The 24,433-nt window shown below is 44.4% G+C and overlaps 1 protein-coding gene across 2 annotated transcripts; it reads left to right on the forward strand.

The window, feature by feature from the left end:
- The first annotated feature begins 269 nt into the window (after nucleotides 1–269).
- On the forward strand, nucleotides 270–12,811 carry Ppt1 (Palmitoyl-protein thioesterase 1). 2 transcript variants are annotated; one of them, XM_089633607.1, is made up of 5 exons: nucleotides 270–527; nucleotides 1,576–1,813; nucleotides 6,782–6,946; nucleotides 8,061–8,337; nucleotides 12,117–12,811. In XM_089633607.1, exons 1-5 carry the CDS (start codon nucleotides 443–445, stop codon nucleotides 12,240–12,242), a joined length of 891 nt encoding a protein of 296 aa, XP_089489733.1. In that variant the 5' UTR covers nucleotides 270–442; the 3' UTR covers nucleotides 12,243–12,811. The 2 variants fall into 2 exon arrangements, with proteins under 2 accessions (XP_089489733.1, XP_089489734.1); XM_089633608.1 differs by lacking the exon at nucleotides 270–527 and adding an exon at nucleotides 566–831.
- Nucleotides 12,812–24,433: the final 11,622 nt, after the last annotated feature.

Here is a 24,433-nt window from a genome sequence, read left to right on the forward strand (position 1 = left end):
AGAAGACATGACACGATCAGGAAATCAAATACTTGAGTCGGGCCATGTCAAGAGTCAGAATAATAGAAGAGTATGTATGAGACGATGTATGACTGTGAATGAGGCAAGGAGTTTGTGCCAAGACGGAGTTGTTTGGCGGTCCGTCCTCTCTGCCTAACCGTGAGCAAACGGCGTGAGTTAATTAAGGTAAGAGGTACTCGATATAAATCTCGCCATATTTATTGATTTACTTAATGTGGCAGCACCACATTAAATAAATGGCCAAATGTCAGGCGGTGACAGTTTGACAGCGGTGACTTTTGTGTTGACATTTTTCGCAATTGTTGTTTTCTTCTGTCATTCGAAAAGCAGCATTGTGGCGCTTGTTGTTATCGATTGAGTTGTTTACAATAATTCAATTATTTTATTAATATAAAGGTTATCACCGGCGATCACTCTAGCAATGAATTTGTTAAAATTTATTGTAGTTTTCACTCTTTTTCAAATTTGTTATTGTTCTAAGCCGATAGTACTTTGGCATGGGATGGGTAAGCAAATACATATTCAATTTAATAATCTTGTAGGATAGCTGGACACGCCTTATACAATATTTTTTTGAGGTAACAGTATCGGTTCAATTTAATTACAATAAAAGACAACTATTAATTTAGGTCTGGGATACGATAAAAGATTGATTAAAGTTCCATTTTTATCAATCAAAGTTTAAAAAATTCATACCTTTTGATAGTTCGGCCATGTTTTTTTTCTTATTTGACATATTCGTACTAAGCGTGTCTAGTTACTCTAAAACTTAACTTTATATTTTTACAATTGGCATATATTTTTGATACGGTAAGTTCTTATGAACATTCTTTAATTTTCTGAAAAATATTTGAATTGTATTTGGAATCTTTGTTAGTATAAATAAATCAGACATGTTATATTCAGTATTCTGCCGCCGCCTGGACTTGAGAGCCCAGCTTTGTATACCCACGGGTTGGGTTGGGTTAACTACTCTTACTCAGTTATTATACCGCCGTCTAGCTTGGTTAGAGCTGACAATTTCACCAGGTTTAATTATTGGTGTTTAAGGACATTTTGGTTAGTCCTATGTATATTCTAGCAAATGTTGCGTGTGTATCTGTTCATTTCGCTCTGCCACGTCTTTCATTTGATTAACTTTACAAAATTGGGCCTTCTCACAAGTGTAAACATGATATGTAACAAATTTCACCCTAAAAACTCTTTTTATGAAATACTAGTGCAGAATTTTTAAAAAGATAATTTATTTAAATAATTTAAAGGATGTCTCTTGTAATATTATATTTTATTTTTCATACAAGTAGTTCAATTTTGAAATTTTTTTAAAATTCAGTGTAAATTTCAGTTCATTGAACATGATTAATTTCGCGCAGGAATAATGCACATCAAAGACAATCGAAATTAATATGTTTGGTGTGTGTTAATTTAGCCATATTTAGTGTGCACACACTATGTGCGCCACTTTCACTAATTTTTGGGTTTTTGGGGTGGTGGATTAGTGAGGGAGTACTTTATTCCCATCTAAAGTACATTGGTTACTTCCTTGACTCTCAGGTGATGCATGCTGCATGCCCTATAGCCTGGGTCCCTTCAAGACCTTCCTGGAGGAGCAGCTGGAAGGGGTGTACGTGAAGTCTCTGCGTATCGGAGACTCGGTGGCGCAGGACCTGGAGAACGGCTACTTTATGGCGGCGGACCGACAGATCGAGATGGCGTGCCGCCTGCTCAAGGAGGACCCCCTCCTGGAGGACGGCTTCAACGCTGTGGGCTTTTCACAAGGCAGCCAATTCTTGTAAATATACCGCCTATAAATACAAATTTAAATATACAGCTTTCTAAGTTTCTACAGGTCCAAAGACATGGTTCAGGAACCATCAATAGGCTAATCAATATGTCTAGCAGGGGTGCTCGGGGTGTTCATGGGGTGAGGTTTGTCCAGGTCTTGGCGGTGAGTGTGTGGCGGTGATTTCTACTAGACGCGGTCCGTCCATACATGCTGTGGATGCTCCGCATCCCTTGCATTTTAGAGTAAAAAGATTTGGATTTCTACAGCGACCCTAATGTGATGTTTTTTACAAAAACGGCGTGATAAAAATTCATACAAATATTATTATTATAAGACATCGTGAAGTAATCTGTAAACCATATCCAAGAATGCTAGATCGTACTTTTTTTCCGCGCATGCCCACTGAGACCCACAAGCCAATATCTTCGTCAACTTAATACGATTTTAATGACAGCATCCAACGTACAAAAACCGTCTGTAATGCTCATATGTATAATACACAGAATCGTAAACTCTATTACTAATCCATTGGATTGTATGCGCCCGCTGCTTTGACAGTTTGCTTTGAGCTTGGATACTTCGCCAACGTGTTCTAAATGATAAAAGTGAATTGTGTGGTTGTATAATTGAATCATTAATGCGAAAAAGTTTTGTGTCTCGGCCATTTGGGGAAAAAAAATGTTATGGATTATTATAGTTGTCACAATGTTACGATACTTACTTAGCCCATAGATGTGTTAATAGGCTGTTATTGTGTGTGGTTTTTCTAAGTACATTATTGACTGTTATTATGATTGAATAGTGGGTGGCCAAGTTTGACTTTGTTGGTCTTTGAAGGCCAACGCGCCAGAGTCCCTTCCAGTGGTTGAACTGGAAAAGAGCTCGCCAAACCGACCTACCGACGGTAGAGCATAATTCTCCATTCAGGGCGGGGAAAAATATATCCCATCTACATGATGTTTGAAAGGAAGTTGCAAGGTTATAGAATGAAAGTAATCTGGATAAACTTTGGACTGGCCGTAACAAGTTATATTTGATAAATTTCACAGAGAAATACAAAAAAAGGTGAAAACTTACCCCCATCGACCAGAACGTAGAATCTATCTACCCTGTCTAAAATAATATGAACGCACGTAGTTATGAGGAACGAACACTGAGTGCCGCGAATGGCGGAGTAGATGAATCAGCCATGTAGCTAGAGGACGGCAGCATCAGGATGTGGCTGGCCGACGGCCCAGTGTGGTCCAGCCAGTAGGAGTAGACGGCATCAGAATGTGGCTGGCCAACGGCCCAGTGTGGTCCAGCCAAGAGGAGTAGACGGCATCAGAATGTGGCTGGCCAACGGCCCAGTGTGGTCCAGCCAAGAGGAGTAGACGGCATCAGAATGTGGCTGGCCAACGGCCCAGTGTGGTCCAGCCAAGAGGAGTAGACGGCATCAGAATGTGGCTGGCCAACGGCCCAGTGTGGTCCAGCCAAGAGGAGTAGACGGCATCAGAATGTGGCTGGCCAACGGCCCAGTGTGGTCCAGCCATGAGTAGACGGTTAATCCGTAAGTTGCCCTTCCACGAGGCAAGGTGGAACATAATAATGCTCTGAATCAAAATGCACACGGCGAAAACAGTTTATCGGCAGAAATAATCACGGATCGCTTGGATAAATTCTGATTACCCCCATGGCCACACATGGCGAAAATACGTTTTCATTATCCACGCCACCCGGGGCGAATTCCACTCGCGGGAAATATTATTAGACTTCTAAACTTGAATCACAAACTGAACATTTCGGTATTAATCACGAATCCATGAAATATCCTCAGAGCCCCAGAAATAATAATTGACCCCCCGACCGGACACTCTCTCTCTTGTCTGTCCGGCCGGGAAGTGAATCCATCTTGAATTTCTTTTCACTTCCTCTTAAAGTTCTAAGTTGCCAGAGCATAAACAATAGACAAGATAAATCACAGATTTGACAGGTTCTTACTTAGAGTGAAAATCGTATGTTATTTTCATAACAAAAACTTATTCTGGATAGTGGAAATATTGAGTTTTGGACCTTAATGGATTTATGGAGATAATTTTAGACCTTACCTAAACGTATCTTGTTCGCGGGCTAGCGTCTAGATGTGCATATTTGATATCAAGTACTATGTATGTACGAGTATAAACATTTGATGTCCAGCATCCCTTCTGCAAAAAGTCACCGACCGCCACTGATTCCTACCTACCCCTCATAACTTTTTCCCAAAACCTCCTCCATTTCCTTAAAAGATTCTCCACACAGCATTTTTATTTTTGTGAATACTTCTAAAAGTCCCAACTGCTCAGAGCCAGTGAGACTATGTCATCCCCAATTGGGGTATGTTGTGGGGCTGAAGGTAGTAAGGAGGGGAAGGAGACGGGGGAGAGGAAGGTGGGTGAGTACCTGGCTATTCAGATCTGGTCACCAAACATGGCTAAAGTCATTTCAAGCAACGTTTCAATTCGGTCCTACACCAGGGCGATACTGAAAGAATCTTCCACTCTGGAACGTGCCGCAAGTAAAATATATATTATTTTAAATGAACGAATTGTGAAATAACAATTAATCAAATAAGTTTTACTTGAGCGTGCCGTGATTTGAACCCACGACCTTCGGATAGCTAGTCGAGAGCCTTACCCCTCGACCACAAAGGCCGGGTAAGGCCGGAGCATCCCCTTTTCAGGGTAATTATTTTGCTCGGGGCCTTCTGTTCAGAGTTAATACAAAAAAAAAGATTGCAATGGACTAGACATGTTGAAATAAAATGTTGTGTACATAAATAATTTCAAATAGGTTTCATAAATAATCTTGAGCAATAAACCGAAGTGAATGCGTGACTAAATAATATTCTGCATTGTCAATATTGCATTATTATAAGACTTAATAATAACACATTTGATTCTTTTCAATGGTAAAGTTTTGTCCCAATGGAAAGTTGTTAAAGCTATGCACTTAGTTGTTGTTAAAACATCGGCTCACCGGCCTTGGAAATCACTGTTTTCTCTAAACATAAAGTATTATTATATAAAGTTCTTGAAATCATAAGGTAGGCGACACATTACGCTATGCACATCATGGCCAAGCGATGCAAATATAGCGCGCTTATAGAGTGGTCTGTCACAGGTTAAACCAGCAATTGAAATATATATTGCTTCTGTAAATTGACTTTGATGTAACATTGTTGACTCTGCAATATATTATGTTAATTTTGAGTTTTTAAAGTTATATAAGTGCACAGTAAGAATATCTGCATATCAATGATTGTTTTCTTACACTTAATCTTTGTTTAAACACTTTGTCTCTGACTCAGATACCTCCAGATTACTGAATCAGTGAGAATTTACTGTAAATGTTATTGTATTATTTATCTTATTAGCTTCTACACCAGTCCACAATGGAGTGCTGATACCAACTCTGATGTATGTCAGTAGAAGGAGGAAAGTTAACTGAATGCTGTAGAAATGAAATCCCTGAGGTGCAACCATCACGCCGTTTCCCGCAGGGGTAGGCAGAGTGGAAGGACTGCCAAGAAACTTGTTCTTGGCACACACTCCTTGCCTCATTCACATTCATTAAGGCGCATGAGTGGTAAGACCAAGTACGACCACAGTTGATGTAATCGTAATAAACAAGATTAAGAAAAGGACCTTAACCGGTCAGCAACGTAAGCAGATATACACGATAAAATAACGATAGCAGTCAAGTACAATAAGCGTGTTTACACGTCAACGCGTGTGTTTCCACAAAAATCGTCATAACTCCGTTATTCTTCTAGTGACATCCCTAAAACAAAAAGTAGAATATTCGTATTGAATGAAGCTTCACATCTCTATTCAAAGTTATCCATAGAAACCCGTAAAAAGACCTACTCAGTGGAAGCAAATTTTACCCGCCAAATCGTAAAACGACGCCAAGAAAGCCGTTTGACGTGCCGACCCGCCTCGCAAGTTTAATTATTTTTTTAAAAATATATTTTGTATGAAATGGTCAAAAAGTGAAGTGACAGAATTGTTTATTGTACATTTGTACGATGAAATAAGTGTTTTTTTTTTACATTATCCGTGATTTTAGTATCGTTTTTACATAAAACATTACAGGTGAGTCATTTTTACAATTTTTTCATGTTTCCATTCTAAATTTAAATATTTACAAATGTTAATATTTATTTATGATACAACAATTTGAAAGCCTATTTTGTAACCTTTCTAAAACAGTTTTTACTATTCGGCTCCGTTCAGTAATGTTTCATTTATAGAGCTTTGATTGTGAGGCGGTAATAACACAACGTTTTCGTGAAATTGACATTTCGGTAAAGACATCTTAGCTTCAAGTTCGCGAAAAGTCGGAGGGGTTAAATGGCTATGTGATGAATGGGTATAACGAGAAAATACAGTGCAAAAAATTATACAATTAAAAAACACAATAACTGCAGTCAACAAACATGAAGACGAGGTTTGCAAACTTGAAGATGAAGTTTACAAACTAGAAGATGAGGAAATCAACAAACATGAAAATGAGGAAATCAACAAACACGAAGATGAGGTCCACAAACATAAACATGAGGAAATCGACGAACGCAGTCAACAAACATGAATATGAGGTCTACAAACTTAAAGATGAGGAAATCATAAAAATTATGAATTAACTCCAACACTCCCTATTGAGAAAGACTGTGAATATACTATTATACTATTTGTATCTTTAATAGTCATTGTTATTAATAATTAAAATATAAAAATGTGCATGGAAGAGAAAGTCAGGAACACCCCGGGGAAAACATTCCACAGTCAGTGGAATCAAATAGTTGAGTGGGGTCATGAAAAGAGTCAGAATAACAGAAGAGAATGTATGAAGCAAGGAGTGTGCGTCAAGACAGAATTGTGTGATGGTTAGTCAATTAGTTATTAGGATTAATAAACAAATAATGATTTGTATTGCTTGCACCTTATTTCTCAGGAGAGCTGTTGTGCAGAGATGCGGTGACCAAATCCCGCCTATTTTCAACCTGGTGTCCTTGGGGGGCCAGCACCAGGGCGTGTACGGACTGCCCAACTGTGGGGCCCTCGCGCACTCGGCCTGCGACTACATGCGGCGTCTGCTCAACCATGCCGCCTACTTCAGGTATTTCACGCTCACCGAATATCTCGCCCTGTCAAAATATTAAATTCTTCAAAATCATAGTGTTGTCAAACTAATAGTATTAGACGTGTGGTGTTTACAAGGTTTGAAAAAACCTGTTGTGACCATTCGACTCTTCAACCCAATCAATTTCCAAAAACATAACTTTTTCAAACAAGAATTTCAATATTTGAAAATGTTTTATCAATTTCACGCATAGTAAGAAAAAATTAACCTTACTGGTTTATTTCAACAGTTTGTATGACAATTTAATAAAAATATATGTTTTAACTTATATTTAAAACATTTTCAGAAATATAAAATTACCAAATAGATGACTGAGCATAGTGAAGTCCTGTTTTAACTCAATCATTTTGTATTTTGTCCGTCTGTAAATTTGTTTGTGCGTTCCGTTTCCAGTTCAAGATGGTGGCCCTTTTAATGGTTCAGTAAAGATTATTTCGTTCAAATGTGTAATTGTTTGACTTTCTTATTTGCATTTTTTAATATTGTGGTAGGTACCTACCTTTCTGAAGAAAGTTTTCTTTGGAAAAATTGTATAATTCCTTGTCTGAACAAAATATATATTACATAAAATATATGATTTTTATTTAAGTAGGTAGGTATTTATGTACCTACTTAAAATTCTAATGATTTCAGTGTAAATTTTGGTTTTGATTAATTAAATAAGATAAAATTAGATATATACTTTTTTGGACGCAAGGTCTTCTGTTTACAGAACTATGGGTAAATGGTAATGCTGACGCGTCAGCTTAAGTGCAGAAGGGAGTTTAAGAACTCAATAACGGTTAAGAACATGAACATATTATTCATTTACGCCCGTAGACCTTTTACATTAAACAAATATAAATTAATTACGTAATATAGTGCATTCAAATTAACATAATAAATGAAATAATAATATTTATATAGCATCGCAAAAAGCGTATTTTAATAAATCGATCAATGAAGACGTAGATTACAATGAACGTCACGTTTAACCCTAACGGGGACTGTTCTGATGTCAAAATTCTAAATGGAGTTGAAAGTCGATTGGATAGTCATCAAATGTAATAAAGTTTTTTTTATTGTAACATAAATTCTTCTAACTTTCCAGCTGGGTTCAGCACCTCCTAGTCCAGGCCACTTATTGGCACGACCCTCTCAATGAAGATGAGTACAAGCAGAACAGCCTGTTCCTGGCTGACATCAACAACGAGAACTCCGTCAACCAGAGCTACGTGGACAACCTGGCCCAGCTGCAGAACTTTGTGCTGGTCATGTTCGAGGATGACTCCATCGTGCAGCCGCGCGAGACCGAGTGGTTCGGCTTCTATAAGCCGGGACAGGCCAAGGAGATGCAAACTTTGCAAGAATCCGACGTTTACCAGGAGGTTGGTTGATTGAAGATTGTTGTTCTGTTATTAATTAGTATACTCCCCTAGTGTAATGCAATAGCTTTTTGCAACAAATGGCATAGAAACAAAAAATTAGAGATAAACACAAGAATGATACAATACAATAACTAACTAACGGTCACGCTGTTTCTCTGCGCAGGGGTAGGCAGAGAGGACGGACCGCCAAACTACTCTGTCTTGGCACATACTCCTTGCCTCATTCACATTCATACATCATCTCATATATACTCTTATATTATTCTGACTCTTGACATGGCCCGACTCTAATATCTGATTGACTTGATCTTGCCATGTCTTTCTCGGGCGTCCCTGACTTTTGCTACCATATTTGCATCACATACTCTCCTTTCTTCGCTCATTAGCTCTACCTGCCCAAACCATCTAATCGTCCCTTTCTTAATCTTACTCATTACGCTTACATCAGCCTTGCATTATTTGCAGATCTCCACATTTCTCACACAATCATGCATGGTTTTACCACACATATAACTTAGAACAGCTTCATCAATAGTGCGAACAAAATGCTTTATTTTTGAACATTCAGAAATGTCAAGTTATACGATTTTCCACAACTCGTTATAATATCATACATGAATATACAATAAATAATATCAAATTAATACCAGTGTCACAAATTCGTGACTTGGGTGTAATATTCAATGAAAACTTGTCATTCATTGCACACATTAACTATATAACTAATAAGGCTTTAAAGATGCTTGGCTTCCTTTGCAGAACTTCAACTGATTTTAAGTCCATAGACTGTATGAGAACCCTCTATATTTCATTAGTCAGAAGTCAATTGGAGTATAATAAAATTCACCTATTTGGTCCCCTTTATATAAAGTTCACTCCAATAATAATGAAAGAGTTCAGCACAAATTTCTTAAGTACGAAAATTTAAAGCTCAGAATTCCTATTGATTACATTGATTATGTCAGTTTGATGAATCAATTGCATCTAATAACACTGTCTGACAGGATAATTATTTCAGACCTGGTTGTGTTACACAGAGTCATTAACAACTTCATTGATAGTCCTGCCATCGTTGCCACTATTAAATTCCATCTGCCAACTAGGAATACAAGACAACATATAATTTTTTTCTGCAATACATACACAACCAACTATCAGACACACTCACTGACCAATAGGATGCATGATCTGGGCAACAAGTATGGGGGTTCTATTGATTTATTTATTGTCTCTATTTATAGAATTAAGGCGATTTCATACGTAGTAATGCAAAATCATGTATTTTTGGTTTGAAAATTTGGTCGCCTAGAAATGTTTCAGATGCTTTAATTAAATACTGCGAGTAGAATACATCTTGGCCTTTGAAATAATCGAGTATTTTTTATAAGACCAGAAAAAAATAATGTATAAGGCCTATGAAAACTGATTTTAAGTTCATAATCTCCTACTTACGAACCCATTTTCGGTTATGATTTTATTGTATAATGTGGCAAATTAAGTTATTTATAAAATTATCGAATAAAAATTAAATATTTATGCCTGAACATCCACAAAATAAAATAAAAGTCACTTTTTGGCCATGTTTTTTCTTTCATAAATCAAAACAGGCGGATGGTGTTTAGCGGGAATTTAAACCTTATCGCCATCTACGTAAGGGTTATTATTGATAGCGGCTCAATTTAAAATATTACACGACGTAGTGCATCGCCTTAAGCATAATCTATACCAACACTTTGTCAAATCCTACAAGTTAGAGTAGCGTTGGTAAATTAGTTTTAATGTTTTGTCTTATATGCAGTGTTGTTGTAATTTCTTTTTACTTTATGTTACTCTTCATTTTACTAATATTGCTTCATATTTAGTTTTTTTTTTGTTTTTTAATCATTTCTTAATATTTTCTCATTATACTTGTAATCACAATTTTACAATTGTGTATTTTGTACCTACTTTACAATGGATTACATCTATATACTGTCAGTATCTCTTGTATACAAATATTCTCCTATGTACACTGCATCATGTATCACTTTTATGTAAAAGCCTTTTTAGGCGTACAAATATAAATAAATAAATTTGCCCCAGGAATCTTATTTGTACGGCATTTAGTCTACTTTCATCCTTCCTCTGCCAGTTCTATGCCTCACTGCTATTCATCAGGGTAGGTACCAGCACTCCATTTTGGACTGCTAGCTTCGCTTCTTTGGACAGTTTTTTGTTAGTGTAAATTCCAATTATTCCAATACACAAGTACAGTTACATCATTTTAAAACGACTCTTGCTTGTGCCACCTCTGGATCTGAAGCCCCAAAATACTTGAAAAAACCCTTGACTGCAAAATCATTGTCCGTTTCATAATTCCCTTATCCAATCAAACAGCTAAGATAGGGGAATTATTAATTAATTATTATTAATTATTATAGTCCCTGTTCTACTGGTATTTCAATGGAAAATGCACCAAGGAACTAGCATTATTGATCTCTTCGGCCCGCACAACATTTGTACATACATGTTTGACATTTGTCACAAGCGAACAGGCCATTTCTAAGACTTGTTCTTCAGTTTAACTGCTCGACGGTGGGAAGATATACCCGCCTCTCTGTTTCCTCCCTCCTACAACATTGTCTCTTCAAGACCCATGGACACTCCTTCCTCCTCGAATAAACCAAAACCATTAACACAGCATCCTCAAAGGGAGGTAACTTATTTTCCTCAAAGCTTCCTGTGTGGATTAAAAAATGTAATATTTTATTTCCAGCATTGAAATCATGACTGTAATAAATTTCTTCACTTGGTACTTACAAAGATTAGATTCTTGCTGCTCATCCAAGGTGATAGTCCATATCGAACAATGAACAAGAATACTATTGGGTCATGATTTTAACCTTCAAATCAATTGTATTATTTATTACTACGTCTAATTAGTGTATTGTATTATTATCTCTCATGGCTTTATGGGTAGTTGTGTTATTTATTGCTAATTTATAAATTTTAATATGGTGAGAACAATAATAAGCAATAAAAATGTTGTGATGATCTGCAACTATGTCAGTAACGTGTGTAATTTTTTTTACATGGCTGCTCTATTCTGTATAGGTACTGCTGTTCCGATTATTTGTCAACGTGCTCCCCCCACTTAAACGTTTTCTTTACAAATAGACTCTTTGCCAAACAGACGTGTTGTCATTTTGTATGTACATACTTCTTTTTCTTCTTTTGTATGGTGGGGATCACAAGGGAACTATCGACGGTGAGTCTAGGTCAGTGAGTCAGTCTAGGGCCTTAGGCGTCGCCCTGTGGCCCTCATCAATCCCGTCGGGGAATGATTGCAGCGGGCATTCGTTGACCATATGTTCAGTGGTTTACACCGCACGGCATTCACACATCCCCGACCCTTTAAGGCCCCACCTATGCATCATGGGGTACGAGGCAGTGAGAATCCAGACTGTCGCTGAGTGGGGTTGTGCACGAGAAGGGGATACCTCACGTCGGCTGATTGCCACTCAAGTTTCCACGTGTCTTCTGGAGTGAGAGGTAATCGGAGGAGCCTCTCTTTTTCCATTTAAGCGAGATTTGTACGTGTGTCCGGCCATCTACCGCTGACTCGGTACATAATATTGCCATCTATTTACCGAATACCAAACTATATTTTAGTGTGTACCTTAATTAACTTATGCCAATGTTGTAATTTATTCATTCTAACTATTAGAATTTTGTCCATTTCAATACAATTTTATAAAAAGCTTCCACACTTTTTACTTTATTTGTTATGTATTTTTCAGGACCGTTTAGGTTTAAAAGCGATGGACGAAGCGGGGAAGTTGGTGTTTCTCTCAACTCCGGGAAACCATCTTCAGTTCTCCGACAAGTGGTTTATCAGCAACATCCTGAAGCCTTACCTTCTATAGATTAAACACCCAATAAATTAACCAAGGTTTTTATTTTTTTAATGATAAATTAATGTTTATAAGACAAGGTTTTATGCATAGCATAAAGGATAAAAAATAATTATAAGCAATAATTAGTCACCTGAAATATCAATACAAATTGAAAATATCTCCCGAGTAAAAATAAATGCCGCCAACGGGAATTGAATTAAATAATAATATTTGACAAGTCAAAAATATTTCACCAACAAATGAAAATATAATGTATCAACGCCATCTAGTGAGAAATTTAGCACTAACAAAGCCTTTCCTACTAAAATAAAGTTGGTTGTTTACAGGTGGAAAAAATATAATAAGCAGTAATTGTTGATTGAGGTATTAGTACATATTGAATCATTTGGCGGGTTGGAAATAAGCCGACATAGCTCAGTGGTTTCAGAGCACCTGACCGGGTTCAATTCCGTTGGCGACATTTATTTTTACTCGGGAGATATTTTCAATTTGCATTGATATTTCAGGTGACTTATTATTGCTTATAATTATTTGTTAACCAAGGTTTTATTATAAACACTATGCAGATCAATATTTAGGATGTTGTACCGGACGTGTACACCGACTTTATATTAATTTGCATAAATTTGAATTTACGCAGAGGCAGTTTCCTTTACAAACTCACCTCTGCGCGTCTTCGAATTTATGCAACAAACTCTCTCTAAAAATCTGTAATCTTATCTGCACTTGTGTAAAACTATAAATCTTATCTGCTGATTAATAAATAAAACCACGGGGTCAAGCAGTCATCATTATAGACAAAAAACAAAGGCTTGACCCCCCAACACCCTCTTATAAATTAAATACCTATCATCTGTACAAAACATGGAAGATTTGCATAAAATTTTGAAATTGTGCAAACGCAGTTTCCTTTACAAAACTTGCCGTTTGCACAAAATTGAATATTGTGCAAATCTTCCCCATTTAAATATATGTTTTCTCTCTTCAATATGTAAATTTGCACAAATTAAATATTGTGCAAAGCTGCCTTGTAAAAAATATTTTCTCTCTGTAATATGTGCAAACTCACAAAATATAATTGAATAAAAATGACACGGGCAAAGTGGTTTGAAGAACAGTCAGGACCTAGTCAAAATCGTCCCCTTCCAAGTTACGCAACAACGGCGCTCTCTCCTGTGACAAATTCCGGGAACCCAAAAATAATTCTCGGAATTTGTCGCTAACAAAGGGAGAGCTAGGCCCGTTGGTCCTTTAAAAGGCGGACAACTTGTGCAATTTGGCAGAGAGCCAGCAACGATCGGACCATCAACATCTCTCCTGGACTGCCCCTGACTGCCTTCTTCAAGCCTCTCCTGCCCTGGACCTTCACTGCAACCTGGCCTTCTTCTTTCACCCGGCTCCCTGGTGCTCATCAAGAAGAAAACATTTTCACAATAGTCGAAGCGTCCCTAGTCAGGGCGCAGGTTCCCCCCTACCTTCCTCCCCCCTGCCTTATACCTTTCTCCCACATTTTCCCCATTTCTCCCTTTTCCCTATATTTTTCCCCATTTTCCCCCACATTTTCCCCATTTTTCCCTTTCGTAATTTTTCCCCATTTTTTACCACATTTTCCCCCATTTTTGCATTTTCCCCATATTTTTCCCCATTTTTTCCATTTTTTCAACATTCTCCCTACCTTTTCCCGACCTTCCCTTCCAAGGCGTCGAAGCGGCCAGCCGGCCACTCCCGCTATATCGTCTGTGCGGCCGGCGACTACAGTGCCGTCCCGTACATGGTCCTTCGAGCCGGATCGCCTCTTCACGCCTTCACTCCTTCACGCCTTCCAGTGACGTCCCAAGATGCCGTCCCTGCGGAGTGGCCGCGAGGCTTCAGCCTCCACCCCAGATTCACAACCCGACGTGGAGCTGGTGACAGGCCCTCACCCAGCCGGCCCTGCCGGCCCTCACCCTGCCGGCCCGGCCGGCCCTGCCAGCCCTGACCCTGCCGGACCTGCCGCCCCACGCGCTGCCAGCCCTGCCGACACTCACTTTGCCGGCCCTGACAGCGCACCGTCCTCCGATGCAGAGGAGGATTCAACCACAACAGAGGACACGGTCAGGCAGCTCCGGAAGGCGAACCGGACAATGAGCAGGCAGCTCGCCGTGCTGCTCGCAGCCCTCCCCACCGCGACGCAGTACCTGCCAGGGGCGGACCCCCCTGGCACCCACCTGGGCGCCTACCCTGGTGCGGCCCCTGATGCGCACCCTGCCGCCTACCCTGGTGCGGCCCCTGGTGCGCATCCTGCCGCCTACCCTGGTGCGCACCCTGCCGCCTACCCTGGTGCGGCCCCTGGTGCGCACCCTGCCGCCTACCCTGGTGCGGCCCCTGGTGCGCATCCTGCCGCCTACCCTGGTGCGGCCCCTGGTGCGCACCCTGCCGCCTACCCTGGTGCGGCCCCTGGTGCGCACCCTGCCGCCTACCCTGGTGCGGCCCCTGGTGCGCACCCTGCCGCCTACCCTGGTGCGGCCCCTGGTGCGCATCCTGCCGCATACCCTGGTGCGGCCCCTGGTGCGCACCCTGCCGCCTACCCTGGTGCGGCCCCTGGTGCGCACCCTGCCGCCTACCCTGGTGCGCCCCCTGGTGCGCACCCTGCCGCCTACCCTGGCGGGCCCCCTGCTGCGCCCGCTGCTGCGCATCCTGGCGCCTGCCCTGGCGAGCACCCTGGCGCAGCCCCTGGTGCGCACCCTGCCGCCTACCCTGGTGCGGCCCCTGGTGCGTAACCCTGCCGCCTACCCTGGCGGGCCCCCTGCTGCGCCCGCTGCTGCGCATCCTGGCGCCTGCCCTGGCGAGCACCCCGGCGCGCCCCCTTTGAAGGTTACACCCGCCCTGTCCCACCCCGGTATAGGTGACTTATGGTCACCCCTTCGGAGTTCTCGCATGAATCTAATTTTTGAATAAACGGCTCTACAAAGTATATAAATGAAGCTAGACCTTCAATGTCCCCGCATACGGTGTTAGGAAGCGGTAGCGGTAAGCGGTAGGCGCGCCCCCTGGTGCGCATCCCGCTGCCTACCCTGCTGAGCGCCCTGGCGGACCCCCTGCTGCGCCCGCTGCTGCACATCCTGGTGCCTGCCCTGGCGAGCACCCTGGCGTGCCCCCTGGTGCTCATCCCGCCGCCTACCCTACCGCCCACCCTGGCGGGCCCCCTGCTGCGCCCGCTGCTGCGCATCCTGGCGCCTGCCCGGGCGTGCAACCTGGCGGGCCCCCTGCTGCGCCCGCTGCTGCGCACCCTGGCGCGCCCCCTTGTGTGCATCCTGCCGACCCTGCCGTGCACCTTGGCGCGCCCCCTGGTGTGCATCCCGCCGCCTACACTGCTGAGCGCCCTGGCGGACCCCCTGCTGCGCCCGCTGCTGCACATCCTGGTGCCTGCCCTGGCGAGCACCCTGGCGCGCCCCCTGGTGCTCATCCCGCCGCCTACCCTACCGCCCACCCTGGCGGGCCCCCTGCTGCGCCCGCTGCTGCGCATCCTGGCGCCTGCCCGGGCGTGCACCCTGGCGGGCCCCCTGCTGCGCCCGCTGCTGCGCACCCTGGCGCGCCCCCTTGTGTGCATCCTGCCGACCCTGCCGTGCACCTTGGCGCGCCCCCTGGTGTGCATCCCGCCGCCTACCCTGCCGTGCACCCTGGCGGGCCCCCTGCTGCGCCCGCTGCTGCGCATCCTGGCGAGCACCCTGGGGAGCACCCTGGCGCACCACCTGGTGCGCATCCCGCCGCCTACACTGCTGAGCGCCCTGGCGGGCCCCCTGCTGTGCCCGCTGCTGCGCATCCTGGCGAGCACCCTGGGGAGCACCCTGGCGCACCCCCTGGTGCGCATCCCGCCGCCTACACTGCTGAGCGCCCTGGCGGGCCCCCTGCTGCGCATCCTGGCGCCTGCCCTGGGGGCGGGCCCCCTACTGCGCCCGCTGCAGCGCATCCTATTGCCGACCCTGCCGTGCACCCTGGCGGGCCCCCTGCTGCGCCCGCTGCTGCGCATCCTGGCGAGCACCCTGGGGAGCACCCTGGCGCACCCCCTGGTGCGCATCCCGCCGCCTACACTGCTGAGCGCCCTGGCGGACCCCCTGCTGCGCCCGCTGCTGCACATCCTGGTGCCTGCCCTGGCGAGCACCCTGGCGCGCCCCCTGGTGCTCATCCCGCCGCCTACCCTACCGCCCACCCTGGCGGGCCCCCTGCTGCGCCCGCTGCTGCGCATCCTGGCGCCTGCCCGGGCGTGCACCCTGGCGGGCCCCCTGCTGCGCCCGCTGCTTCGCACCCTGGCGCGCTCCCTTGTGTGCATCCTGCCGACCCTGCCGTGCACCTTGGCGCGCCCCCTGGTGTGCATCCCGCCGCCTACCCTGCCGTGCACCCTGGCGGGCCCCCTGCTGCGCCCGCTGCTGCGCATCCTGGCGAGCACCCTGGGGAGCACCCTGGCGCACCACCTGGTGCGCATCCCGCCGCCTACACTGCTGAGCGCCCTGGCGGGCCCCCTGCTGTGCCCGCTGCTGCGCATCCTGGCGAGCACCCTGGGGAGCACCCTGGCGCACCACCTGGTGCGCATCCCGCCGCCTACACTGCTGAGCGCCCTGGCGGGCCCCCTGCTGTGCCCGCTGCTGCGCATCCTGGCGAGCACCCTGGGGAGCACCCTGGCGCACCCCCTGGTGCGCATCCCGCCGCCTACACTGCTGAGCGCCCTGGCGGGCCCCCTGCTGCGCCCGCTGCTGCGCATCCTGGCGCCTGCCCTGGGGGCGGGCCCCCTACTGCGCCCGCTGCAGCGCATCCTATTGCCGACCCTGCCGTGCACCCTGGCGGGCCCCCTGCTGCGCCTGCTGCTGCGCATCCTGGCGCCTGCCCTGGGGGCGGGCCCCCTGCTGCGCCCGCTGCAGCGCATCCTATTGCCGACCCTGCCGTGCACCCTGGCGGGCCCCCTGCTGCGCCCGCTGCTGCGCATCCCGCCGCCTACCCTGCCGTGCATCCTGGCGGGCACCCTGCTGCGCCCGCTGCTGCCTACCCTGGTGCGGTCCCTGGCGCCCCTCCTGCCGCCTACCCTGGTGCGCCCCCTGGTGCGCCTCCTACCACCTACCCTGGTGCGCCTCCTGCCGCCTACATTGGTGCGGCCCCGGGTGCGCATCCTGCCGCCTACCCTGGTGGCCCTTTTCACCCTGGCCCAATGCAGGATGCCCAAACCTAATGCAGCCTGGACCCTCTGGCCCCGTACCGCCCGCCCCTTTGATAGAACAGAGGCAAGCCGTACGAGCTGGACCTGTACCTCTGGTGGACCAGAGGTACGCATCACATGCGCAGCAAGAGCCAACAGGCCCTGCGCAACCAGCACCCTGGGCCATTCAGGGATGCCCAAACCTGATGCAGCCTGGACCCTCTGGCCCCGTACCGCCCGCCCCTCTGATAGAACAGAGGCAAGCCGTACGCGAAGTGCCAGCTGGACCTGTACCTCTGGTGGACCAGAGGTACGCATCACATACGCAGCAAGAGCCAGCAGGCCCTGCGCAACCAGCACCCTGGACCATTCAGGGATGCCCAGTACTGATGCAGCCTGGACCTCATGGCCCTGTGCTGCCCGTACCTCTGCCCCACCCGGGGTACCCAGCGCCGATGCAGAGATCACCTACCGGACTGCTGGAGCAGTGGGACATGACATGGAGACAGCCTGGACCATCTGGACCATCTGGACATGTGCTGCCCGTACCACTGCACGAAAAGGAGTATGGCGTGCCGGCACGGCCAGATGGCCAGCCCACAGCCAGTACCCAACATACCAGAGCCTGGGTTCAGCATGATGGCAGTCCCATGCCGCAGCCAACCTCCGCCCTGACAGAAGCCATCAGAGCTTCAATGGCCAAGGACCTGCCTCCCTTCTCTGGAGATCCACGGGAGCACGCCGAACGCTGGAGGGACTGGATGAGCCTGCTCCAGGATAGCAACGTCTCCATCCCACGACGGCCGCTCCGACAGAGGACAAGCAGCGTGACCCTGCACCTCTTCTGCGACACCTCGGAGCACGCTGAACGCTGGAGGGACTGGATGAGCCTGCTCCAGGATAGCAACGTCTCCATCCCACGACGGTCGCTCCGACAGAGGACAAGCAGCGTGACCCTGCACCTCTTCTGCGACACCTCGGAGCACGCTGAACGCTGGAGGGACTGGATGAGCCTGCTCCAGGAAAGCAGCGTCTCCATCCGGCCGACATCGGCACCCGGGACTTGGAGCTGCCCGACCTGTCTCTCCAAGGAAGATGGTTCAACGGCCCCGCCTTCCTCACCACACCAGAGAGCTACTGGCCAAAGGAGCGCACCCTCACAAAGCCATGACTACCAAGGGCATCGAGTGGCGCTTCTTCACCCCCCCTCAGCCCCACATGGGGGGAGCCTGGGAAAGGTTGGTGCGCTCGGTGAAACGAGCCCTAAGCGCCACCTTAAACCAGCGCCCGCACCGGCACCATCACCAGCGCCCGCACCGGCACCAGCACCAGCGCCGCCCTCTACAGCACCCGGACCACGGATGCCGCATGGGAGCCACAACCCCCAGCGGCCCAGGGGAACCGGACGTCGAGGACGCCGCCGACCTACACGTCCGGACCGCTAGGCGCAGCCGTGACTGCACCGGGGGGAGAATTGTACCGGACGTGTACACCGACTTTATATTAATTTGCATAAATTTGAATTTACGCAGAGGCAGTTTCCTTTACAAACTCACCTCTGCGCGTCTTCGAATTTATGCAACAAACTCTCTCTAAAAATCTGTAATCTTATCTGCACTTGTGTAAAACTATAAATCTTATCTGCTGATTAATAAATAAAACCACGGGGTCAAGCAGTCATCATTATAGACAAAAAACAAAGGCTTGACCCCCCAACACCCTCTTATAAATTAAATACCTATCATCTGTACAAAACATGGAAGATTTGCATGAAATTTTGAAATTGTGCAAACGCAGTTTCCTTTACAAAACTTGCCGTTTGCACAAAATTGAATATTGTGCAAATCTTCCCCATTTAAATATATGTTTTCTCTCTTCAATATGTAAATTTGCACAAATTAAATATTGTGCAAAGCTGCCTTGTAAAAAATATTTTCTCTCTGTAATATGTGCAAACTCACAAAATATAATTGAATAAAAATGACACGGGCAAAGTGGTTTGAAGAACAGTCAGGACCTAGTCAAAATCGTCCCCTTCCAAGTTACGCAACAACGGCGCTCTCTCCTGTGACAAATTCCGGGAACCCAAAAATAATTCTCGGAATTTGTCGCTAACAAAGGGAGAGCTAGGCCCGTTGGTCCTTTAAAAGGCGGACAACTTGTGCAATTTGGCAGAGAGCCAGCAACGATCGGACCATCAACATCTCTCCTGGACTGCCCTGACTGCCTTCTTCAAGCCTCTCCTGCCCTGGACCTTCACTGCAACCTGGCCTTCTTCTTTCACCCGGCTCCCTGGTGCTCATCAAGAAGAAAACATTTTCACAATAGTCGAAGCGTCCCTAGTCAGGGCGCAGGTTCCCCCCTACCTTCCTCCCCCCTGCCTTATACCTTTCTCCCACATTTTCCCCATTTCTCCCTTTTCCCTATATTTTTCCCCATTTTCCCCCACATTTTCCCCATTTTTCCCTTTCGTAATTTTTCCCCATTTTTTACCACATTTTTCCCCATTTTTGCATTTTCCCCATATTTTTCCCCATTTTTTCAACATTCTCCCTACCTTTTCCCGACCTTCCCTTCCAAGGCGTCGAAGCGGCCAGCCGGCCACTCCCGCTATATCGTCTGTGCGGCCGGCGACTACAGTGCCGTCCCGTACAGATGTTTATCACAGAATTTGAACAATTCATCAAATTTCAAAGTTAAGATTCAAGTTCTATGAAAGTCCTATTCAAGTTCTATCATCATTCAAGTATTGTGAAACAACCGGCCCATGGTGAAATAATAACAGAACTTTGAAATTAGATGAAATGTTAAAATTCTGTGAAACAACCCATCCGAAGAATAAGTCAACAATAATTAAATAAGTTTTTTTTCTCCGTAGTGAAAAAGGGTCAATAATTATAATAATACTCATTGTGAGATTCCAACTGATATTAATTTTTTAATTAAATACTAATTAATTACTACTCCGAGTACTATGTTACCAATTCATTTTCAGAGTTAATATTATTTTTTTGTAAGTAAAATATATTTTTACTGAAAGACAAACCAATGTGATAATAAATAATGATGTATTTTGGCCCGACATGTTGGTAGACAGGGTTGGGATGAAATTAGTTAATAAATGGAATATAAAAAATATTATAACTGTTTTATTTTTATGTTATACCACACAAGAATCTGATTGAGATGATTGTATCTTCGATTTTTTGTGAAGAAAGGTGAGGGAGAAGAAGAGAGGAAGGTTGGCAAGTGCCTAGCTATTATTTATATTTGTACGATCTGGTTATTTATTCATTTATTTACGCCCCATTTGGGCTTTTACATTTTATTAGATACATTACACGCATGATACAAATAAGGATATAATGTAATGAAGATAAAAATACAGAGTGTAGTAACAAAATATCAACAACTGTTTAGAATTTTAGAAACATTATTTTTTTAGTGCAGTGGCTGTTTGCGGGATTAAAAAGTGGGGAGGCACAAACATTTGTTTTAAGAGTAAGTATTATATGTACCCACACCTTCCTAAATAGAAGAAATAAAACCTTTCAACTATTATCTAAGAAATAAAACCTTTCAACTATTACAGCGCCCTTGAGGTGATTTCTCACGAAAACGGCGCTATATAAATTAGCCAAATATTATTAAATATTATCTAAGAAAAACTGTAAGAATAATAATGATGTGCAAACACGATCAAGTATCACAAACACAAGGAAGACCGTCAACTCTGCAAATTAATTCAAATAGGCGTACTCCGTAGGTAACATCACAAATCCAAACAAAACTTGGTCACCGTAGAGTTAACTTCCACTTCGGAAGTGTCAGTTTTTTGAGGCTCGCCTCAAACTAAACAATGTACAACTATGTCGGCTACCGTTTATTTCAAGTCCATGTGACTTCCCCTCTCCCCTTCGCCTATGTGGAATCAGCGATTCTCTGAGGCGGGCCCTATCTCTGCCTCACTAGTGTATTATTGTACTGCGTTGTGCAGAAATCCACTTGTGGCCGGCCACGTAACTCTGGTATCATGAGTTACATAAAATAAAGACAACCGGTTCCTAGTGAAATACGAAAATATTAAAATTCAAGTAATTTTGTACAATTTATAAATTGGTAACATTTGAATTAAAGTTATACTACCCCTGCTTCATTGCACGAACTGCCACTGCCTTGGTGTCAATATATATAGTGCTTATTTCCTGAACTGTGCATTCGGTTCATTGTGGAATTTAATTCTGCGTTAGTCCCTTTATCGTTACAGCAGTTGGGTAACTTCTGATGAACAATTCTTTTTGGTACATGATAGTCAATCAACAGGATCAATCGTAGGAATCGCTTTAAAAAATTAATATTATTGTTACGAATTTGTCAGAATTAGTTAAAATGGAGGCCTCGAGAAAATCCCCGTTATTAGAGTCTTGTGTTGCCTTAAATTCGAACTGGCTTCTGACCGGGTGTGCACATAATATTTTTAAAATCTTGAATCTTTGGAACTTCAATATGAAAGCAATAAAAAGTGGTTATGCTAGTCATGTGAGAAATTAATGTTAATTTCGTGTCAAGGCAGAACTTATTACATGTGAATTGATTCATTATTCATTTTTTTGACAACAGTCTTTCGAAAGTAAGGTATATCAAACAGTAATCAGGATTGCAAGACTTGCAGCGCCAATATATACGGAAACTGGTGGTACAAGCGGGAAACTGGTGAATTGAATATTACATTTGAAGTCGATTTTGAGGTGTAACTTTTTTGATTTGAGCTTTCGTTTTCGAGTTCAACTCCAAAGATGGTAATTTTTAGGTTAAATTTGAGAAAACTTCGTTGCAAGGGGTTAATGTCTACTGTCTTTTAAAATACGTATACCCGCTCCAAGAAATTTTTTAACGTAATTGTAAAAAGCATTCACTTTGTGGCTCATCATAATTTATAATAAAAACACATAAATTTGTTTTTGACCACGATAGTTTTAAATATAAAATATAAAACAGTTTTAAATATTCTCCTGACGAAGGAAGGGATCTTCCGAAACCGGTAGAGTGAAAATAAAACTATCGTGGTCAAAAACAAATTTATGTGTTTTTATTATAAATTTTTTTAACCCTTAGGTTGCCGAAAAAAAATCGAAAATAAAAAAAAAGTTTTTGGGTTCTCTATGAAAAGTAGATTCCAGTTTTCTGATTATAACATTAGTTTACGAACACCGTGTATTTAATATGCATTATTGTTTTTTATCGCCTGCCTTGTGCCATTTATTATCACCACTCGTGAAATAAATAAGTAAAATTTACGTGAGTATGACACAAAAGTACCAACTGCTCCCAACACCTGGAGCTAGTCAGGTTATGGCATCCCCAATCGGGGGGTGTTGTGAGGCTGACGGTAGTGAGAAGGGGAAGGAGACGGAGCAGAACATTGGGGAATTACCTAGTTATTTAGATCTGTCCACCAAAGAAGACCAATGCTTCGATCCTGAAAGCTCTGGGAAAGATCCTGGGCAATTTTGAAAGTAACTACCATTCTGTAACGTGCCGCAAATAGACTACATATTGTTTTGATTGAATAAATACAATTTATTTGCGTACACCGAATTTTAATCCGCGACCTTCGGATTCGTACTCAAGGGTCGTAACCATTCAATCAAGGAGGCTGTCAAATTGAAAGCCCAGTGCATAAGTCACTATGCCACGTCGCCCGCCACGAGATACAGTTGTTCTGAAGGTAGGAGTGAATGGTACAGGTAAATGATATATGTAACCCCTTTCTGAAGAAAGAATCTTACACATTTCATGCACTCTACGAAATGTGATATTTTTCCATGACACGCGGCGTTTCACGAGTCACGAGCAGCCCCGCCTGCGTTGTGTCGACTGTTGTAACAACGGGAGCGTCTTTTCACCTTAATGAAATGCCAACCGGAGCATTAATATAAAGATGTGGCATACGTGAGAGAAAGGTGGGGCAGGCGAGGTACGGACCACACCAGGACCAAACTCAGGTATTGTTGTACCACCTTTTAACTACATCAAATGGCAGGTAATCTGGAAAGCTCTAAGCAGATGGCGCTAGTGTGGTTGGGGGTCATTTTCATGACATGACAGCTATGTAATACGGTTTAAAAATAATTTTATTTGGATATAAAGGCATTTTTTAAAAATGGTTAAAAGATAATTAGGAGATTTCCAGTATTGTCGGGTTATTCTTAATCTGGAAAATTTGTTTTGTACGAAACGATAAAAACGTGGGGTGAGGAAAACGTGTGTAATATATGTGTATAATTTGTCTAATAATATATGTGTGTATTTGTCTAATAAAGGGTGAGGTGAGGATAACATGTGTAATATATCTGTCTAATAAAAGATGAGGTGAGGATAACGTGTGTAATATATTTGTCTAATAAAGGGTGAGGTGAGGATAACATGTTTAATATATCTGTCTAATAAAAGGTGAGCTGAGCATAACGTGTGTAATAAATCTGTCTAATAAAAGGTGAGTTGAGAATAACGTGTGTAATATATTTGTCTAGTAAAAGGTGAGGTGAGGATAACGTGTGTAATATATTTGTGTAATAAAAAGTGAGGTGAGGCTAACGTGTATAATGTTTGGGGATCAATGGTGAGACACGAAATAAAAGTCGGTGTCGTGAAGGTCACAGTGTTTAGTGAGTCAGAGTAGCCGTAACGAGAGTTGACGTAGGACAGATGTATTCACCGGATGCTGACTGTGTTGGCAGGTCAAGCGCGGGTCAGTGAGTCGACGCCGGGCGCTGGTGACCGGGACTCGTTGACTGTCAGGCACTGGCGATCTGGGGAATCAATACTCCAGTGCTGACGGGAAAGCCGAAGGTGCGGTGGACCTTGTAGGCGATTGAGCGGGAGCTGCGTAGACCAGTGAGGATGCTGCGTGTCCTCGTGGTGGTCATGATGCGTGGATGAATTGCTGGTCAGAGACGCTGGAACCAGGGCGCTGTAATCCGTGGTAGCGCTGGCCAGGGACGTGGCCGAGACGCTAATATGATGTCCCGAT

The sequence above is a fragment of the Hesperophylax consimilis genome, chromosome 7 (genome assembly GCF_061612785.1).
Source record: "Hesperophylax consimilis isolate HC1 chromosome 7, BYU_Hcon_1.0, whole genome shotgun sequence".
In the NCBI taxonomy this organism is placed as follows: Eukaryota; Metazoa; Arthropoda; class Insecta; order Trichoptera; family Limnephilidae; genus Hesperophylax; species Hesperophylax consimilis.

Bases quoted from the DNA above. Each gene is read 5' to 3' on its own strand.
- Ppt1 (XM_089633607.1), top strand. From the start codon at position 443: ATGAATTTGTTAAAATTTATTGTAGTTTTCACTCTTTTTCAAATTTGT. The intron at 6,947-8,060 runs GTATTTCACGCT...CTAACTTTCCAG, and splicing joins AACCATGCCGCCTACTTCAG to CTGGGTTCAGCACCTCCTAG. The intron at 8,338-12,116 runs GTTGGTTGATTG...TGTATTTTTCAG, and splicing joins AATCCGACGTTTACCAGGAG to GACCGTTTAGGTTTAAAAGC.